Here is a 6,413-nt window from a genome sequence, read left to right as displayed (position 1 = left end):
CCAAGGCTGGCACAGAGGAGTCGGGTCAGGGCCCCCCCGGACACCCGGAGCCTCACCGTTCCTCTTCAGGAAGTGCAGAGCATCCCGGTATCCCTGCTTGCACATGTCCCGCAGCACCTGGGGCAGAGGGTGAGAGCAGCTCATGTGGGGGCTGCCTGGGCAGAGCCAACAGCCAGCCCCGTGCTTCTGAGGAGTTCTCCTGACTCCTGAGCTAGCCCAGGGACAAATCCCACCCTTGCCAGCTCTCCCCAGGCTTTGAGCAGGAGGTATAATGTGAATACATCAGGTATGGGAATCAAAGGATAATTCAGAGTGGAAGGAACACCTGGAACCCTACCTAGGCATGGGTTTAGAGTTGCAGCCACCTCCCTTCCCAGTCTAGAGCTCCCAGTGGCAAAAGGAACCCAAGGCACCCACACAACCTCGTGCAGATGGGCAAGGCTGGCCAGTCACCAGGCTGACAACGTCAAGGTTCAAAACCAAACCAGACCCAGAACTAGGAGCCTGGGATCTGCTGCTTTAGTGCCCAGGCTGGCCAGAGCCCACCCCTGTGCTGCCAGGACACCCACCTGTGGCTCTGGGGGGAACAGGGCCTTGGAGAGCCGGTACAGGTTCCGGAGGTTGAACTGGATGCTGGTGTTGGTGACTCTCAGCTCGTGCATGTTGGTGGAACTGTCCCGGGGACAGATGTCACTCTCCCCTGAGAAGGGGGACACTGTGATTGTGTTCTTCAGCTCATAGCGGGGCAGGTTGTCAGAAATCCCTCCATCAACATACCTCTGAAACCAACACAAGGGAAGAACTCTTCATTCCATAACTGACCAAGGGGCTCTTCCACCCCGTGCCCCTGTTCCCATCTGTGCCAACACCTTGGGGAGAGGACAGAGGATGTCCCCAGCACCGGAGGAGTCCAAAGCAGTGACAGCACAGCTGCATTGTCACCACCTCCCTTTGCTGTGTGCCTTTCCTCCCACGGCCAAGCGTGTGGTCACAAGTGTTCCCCAGGAGAGGCACCTCCAGCTGCGTGGTGGCTGCTCCCCTGCATCTCCTGTGGGGCCCAGTTCACCACCACAGCACACCAGCAGCCACCAGTAGCCACCAGCAGCACCGACCAGCCCCGATCCAAGCCGACAGAGGGGGCACTGTGCCCCTCCTCACGTGTGTGCAGAGGCTGTAAGCTCACACACGGTCCCCCCAGGGCAGAAGCAGCTGATTTGTCCCCAGCAGCACTCCCCCCACGTGCAGCCACACGGGGAACTCGCTGTGGCCTGATAACAGGCACAGGGGACTGGGGCTCGCTCTTAACACGCACCCTCTTATCAGAGAATGTTCTGTACCACGTACCACAAACACTTTGTGCTACCCTTGCAGGAAGGGCAACCCCAGAGGGTTCCCTGGAGCACCACAATTGCCCAAGGAGCTGAGCAAGACAATCCCTATCACAGGCCTTTGGCAGAGTAAGCAGCGTGTGGAAGATAAAGGGAAGGGGACCCTGGTCAAGCCAAAAGAGCAGAAGTTTGAGACCTTTGCAGAGCAACAACTCAAGCTCTTGAGAGCCTCAGTGACAAAAGAGCCCTGCTGGTTTTGTATCCTGCCATTTGCTGCCTGCAGCCCTTCCCTCTGGAGGTGTTCAAGTGGAAATCATCGTACAGGAGCTACACAGCCCCCCAGGCAGCAGCTCTGACTCCCTCAGCTCTCTGCTGCCTGAGGAGCTGAGGGGGCAGAGGCTGAAGCCAGGCAGGGCATGGAAATGCTGATGGGAAGAGCTGGTTCTCCATGCTGCATCATGCTCTGCCTCATCTCACAGGCAGACTGACCACCAGCTCTGGTCTTTTGCTGCAGGAACATGCCAGCTGCTTTGCCTGGAGGGTGATGTGTGCTTTGCTCTCTCTTGCTCTGGGTGGCAGAGCCCTCTTCAAGCAGCCCCCCTGACCCTGGGGACCAGCTCATAGGCTCCTGGGCTGAAAGCAACCAAATTCAGCTACAGGAATCCAGCTCCCATCAAGGGAACGGGGTCAGGGTGGACTGCACAGCAGGTTTCTGGAGGGCAAGTTGAACCTCAAGGCTACCTCTGCATACAGATGGCTCATGATGATAGTTGTAGGCTACAGCAGCACCAACTCACTGCACAGGGCATTTTATCCTCATGTCAGGCCTTGTTCACCAAACAGTGTCAGCACTGATGTAGTTAGAGATTGCCCCACCTGGATTTGGGCAGTGAGGACAGTGGCAGGATGGGATGTGTGGCAATGATCAAACTCCAGAAGCCCAAGCTCTCAGGAACAGGAGCACTCAGCTGCCTTACAGGATGAGCCAACAGAGAGGCCAAAAATCTTTTGAACCCCTTGCCCTCCTTCAAAGTGGGCATCAGTTTTCTCTAAGCCAAAAGCAACCACAGCAGACTGCCCTTGTCATCCCCTCCCCAGAGCTGCTCCACGGCAGCCACGAGGCACAGCCAGAGCTGGAGCTGTCTGGGTGACCCCCTCTGCCAGGAGGAGATGGGGCCAGGAGGGAGGAGGATGAAGCAAGGCAGGCAGCACCCACCTCGTTTGAGGAGGAGCAAAGAGCTTGGCTGCTGAATCAGGACACCCCCCACCCCGTGGCACGGCTGCAGGAACACCCCTCTCCCTGGGGGGCAGCAGGAGCACAGGGATGCCCCTGGACAGGGGCTCCAGGAAGGCTGACAGGGAGAGCTTGCTCACTCTGGAACCCAGGCAGCCCCTGCTCCCTGGCCCACCACCCCCCAGGGGACACCGACTGCCACTCCTCACTCTAGAGCAGCTGCCACTCCCCTGGGTGTGCCTGAAGCTCCAGCAGCCCAAGCCTCACCACCCTCCATCCTCCTGCAAAGCCCCTCACAGCACAGAGCTGCAGCACCCACCTGCCTGCCAGCATCACCACCACCAGCAGCAGCTTTTGGGGATGGCTCGTGGACTGGGCTCATTTCTGAGGTGCCCAGTCCCATTCCCCTCCCAGGCACAGGGCCCCTTGCTCACAGCAATCAACAATTAGCTTTTTGGCCCTCGTTAGGGGTTCACCTCACCACAGACAGTTCACAGCTAGGGCATGGTGACAGGTCAGTTACCCACCCGTCCATTTCTCACTATTTGAGAATTCCTGAGGGTTTTCTTCCTCCTCCCAGCACCCCCCTTCACCATCCACTCCACAAGGCTACCAGAGCTCAGAGAAGTGAACACTGGAAGAAGAGGAGGAGGAGGAAGGCAGGACAGGGGTTTACACCTTGCACACAATCAGATGGCTTTGAGAGCTGACAGTCTGTCCCGTGGCAAGGTCACCACGGGCACGCCAGGAACTATGCCATCCCCCTGGAAAAACTCTCCCAGGCTCATGCCCAAATTAATTTAACCTCTCCCCCAGACAGCCCCCACTTCAGAGGCACGAAGAGCTGTGACTTTCTGGGGAAGAGGCAGGAATCCATTTCCTCATCTCCTACCTTTCCCCATGGGGAGGCTTGGCATGAGAAGTCTCCCTCAGTCTGCCAGGGCAGCTGCACATTCCAGAAACCCTCATGCTGTGCACAGCCTGGGAATTCTGAGGTTTGATCTGATCCACACTGACCCAAAATAGCCCCAAAGAGGTGGCAAGAGCCTCTGCTGTGGGACAAAAGCCCTGCCTGCAGCTGCTGAGCCAACGCCACACTGTTACTGACCCTGCCCCTTCTCTGCAGGGCTGGACATTGGACATTTGTTCCAGGTCACCTCCCTGCCCAACGTGCTTGCACAGGGCAAAACCAGCCAAGCCATGTATTGTGCAGGAGCAACACAGACCTTGTTTTGAGAGCACCAGTAGTGGTGGGAGCAGATCTGATGCTGTGCTCTGACAGACTGAGGCGTCTCAGAAATAGTGTGTCCAGCAGTAGGGAAGGGATTGTCCCCTGAATGGGGCACTGGGGAGGCCACAGCTGAGCACTGGGGTCAGGTTTGGGTGCCACAGGATCAGAAAGACCTTGAGGGGCTGGAGCAAGTCCAGAGAAGGGCAACAGAGCTGGGGAGGGCTCTGGGGAACATGGCTGGTGAGGAGCAGCTGAGGGACCTGGGGAGGTTCAGTCTGGAGAAGAGGAGGCTGAGGGGAGACCTCCTGGATCTTGACAACTCCTGGAAAGGAGGCTGGAGTGAGGTGGGGGTTGGTCTCTTCTCCCAAGTAACCAGCAATAGGACAAGAAAAAATGGGCTGAAGTTGTGTCAGGGGGGTTTGGTTGGATCTGAGGAAGAATTTCTCTCCTGACAGAGCAGTGAGGCATGTCTGGGCCCAGGCAGGTGCTGGAGTCCCCATCCCTGGAAGGGTTCAAAAAAACATGTAGATGTGGCACTTGGGGACAGGGTTTAGTGGTCCTGGTAGTGTTGGTTTGATGGTTGGACCTGATGATCTAGAGCTCTAAAGCTCTCTTCTAAGCTTAATGACTCTGATTCTGTGACCCTGGTCAGTCACTCCTGGGAAAGCAGAGCATGCAGACACCACCAGCAGTTCCCCCTCTCCTTTTTTGACTCTCTAGCTTGCAAGGAAACTGCCTCTTAATGTCTGCACTGACCTCTGCAGCACAAGGGGAGTCTGAGCTCAGCTGAGGCCCTTAGGCATGGCTGCAGCATTCAGAGACACTCCAGCTCTGCACAGCTTTCACATATGTTCACTTCTAACATGCAAACACAGAAGGGAGAAACTGCTCTGGACAGCCTTGGGCAGGCTGTTACAGAAAGCCCTGGAAGGCAGGAGGACATTATTCCCAGAGGAAGGACAGGAAGAACTCCATGGGAAAGAGGTCTGGTGTCAGCACCACTGGTTAAGACCCCACAGAAAGCCTCAGGCACGTGGGAGAGGGTCCACTCTCATCATTTCTGCCCTGGACCCAAGTTCCTTCCCCATGCAGAGGGCCAGAGCCTCAGTGATGGCCAATGGCACCAGTCAGCCAGCCCTTGCCCAGATTGCTGTGTTACTATGATGTTAAATTTTGTGATCTGCAGGACATTTACAGCCAACCCCAGGCAGCAGAGGGAAGACACACGCACTGCTGGAAGCCATTTGGGAACTTCTTCTGCCTCTTCAGGCTAATTGCTGCCAGCAGATGAGCAGTAGGGCTGCAGCACTGAGCACCAGCATTGCTGCCTTCTCATTCTTTAGTACATGATGTAGTGAAGGAGCATCCCAGAGCCCTACTCACCACTCCACGCAAGGTTGGAGGTATCAGCCCACAGTAGACAGGGATGAAGGTGCTGCAGACACAAGCCTGAGGGAGAGAGAGAGATCCAGAGTGTAAGCAGCAGATCAGAGCCGCCTGATCCTACCACTCCCCTGAGAGCACCACACTGCCCCGTGCTGACAGCCACACTCCAGTCCTACAGACAGCTGGAGAGCCAGGCAGGACAGACCCCCCCCAGCTCCTGCCCTGCCCTCTGCAGCAGGTCCCCACTCACCTGGATCAGCTCCTCCTTGGAGTTGAAGTCTGACAGGATGACGTTCTCCCCATCTGAGACCCGTGTCAGGGAGATGCCCAGACGTCCTGCTGCCACCTCGTGCCCGTTCTCGGGCACCGTCTTGGACAGGCAGATCCGAATGATCTTCACCAAGTTGAAAGATGGGTGGAGGGGGCCCAAGAACCTCTTCCGGGCCTCCTTTGACACTCGGATGATGCTGGCACCAGCCTCACCTGCAGGGAGAGAGAAACCCACCCTGAGATCCTGGCAAAACCTTCTCCTTCACAAAGCAAGGCACAGAAGAGGTTCTCTACCCAGAGGCTTCTCCTCAGAGGCTGACACACAACTCCAGAGAGGCTGCTAAGGGCAGTGTTACAGAAGTTTGCTGCCTGGGCCCTGACTGCCCCAGTGCAAAGAGCCACCCTCATCTCACGTGGGTTTTAGAATGTCAAGGAAGATCTGTGCACCTGGGGAAGGCCTTAGACTTTTCCTGAGATCCTGTCTCACTGGCCACTGAGGGCTGGTAGAACCAGGCTAACAAAGAGAAGCTTCAACAGCTTTGGGCTTACAGTAAATCCAGTGCAAAACAACAGCAGCTTTTGTAGGAAGTGACTCCTGTTTTTCTGACACGAAAAAAACAGGTCACCTGGCTCCAAGCAGAGGTGCCACTGAACAGACTGTGGGTGCTTCCCAGCAGAGTGCCCCCAGCTCTGCTGGGAGTGTCAGCACCATCCTGAGCAAGCCAGAAGGACACTGAGCTCCTCAGGGACTCAGTGCCTCCTGCAGAGCTTCTGGTGGCCCATCCCACAGCACCAAGAGCCCTGAGGGCAGGCTGATGGCAAACTGTCTGTGCTTTACCCCTCACACAGTGGCCGGGTCTGCAGGAGAGGAGACATCCTGGCTGCACACAAGGGAAGGCATCTGCTGAGCCCCTTATCCCACAGTCACTGGGAGCCACGGCTGGCAGGAGCATCAGAGCTCTCC

General features: G+C 56.9%; 1 protein-coding gene across 1 annotated transcript; it reads right to left on the bottom strand.

Annotated features, from left to right (window-relative positions):
• Positions 1–13: 13 nt before the first annotated feature.
• LOC103773598 (patatin-like phospholipase domain-containing protein 2) lies at positions 14–5,709 on the bottom strand (the record flags this gene model as incomplete). The annotated part of the gene is made up of 4 exons (XM_008940975.1): positions 14–117; positions 570–779; positions 5,177–5,242; positions 5,430–5,709. Coding segments are annotated over 4 exons (660 nt in total), but the record flags the coding sequence as incomplete, so codon positions are not given.
• Positions 5,710–6,413: the final 704 nt, after the last annotated feature.

Source organism: Merops nubicus, unplaced genomic scaffold, assembly GCF_000691845.1.
Source record: "Merops nubicus isolate BGI_N331 unplaced genomic scaffold, ASM69184v1 scaffold22455, whole genome shotgun sequence".
Taxonomy (NCBI): Eukaryota; Metazoa; Chordata; class Aves; order Coraciiformes; family Meropidae; genus Merops; species Merops nubicus.
Note: the sequence above shows the minus strand (reverse complement) of the source record. Positions and strands in the feature narration are given on the sequence as shown.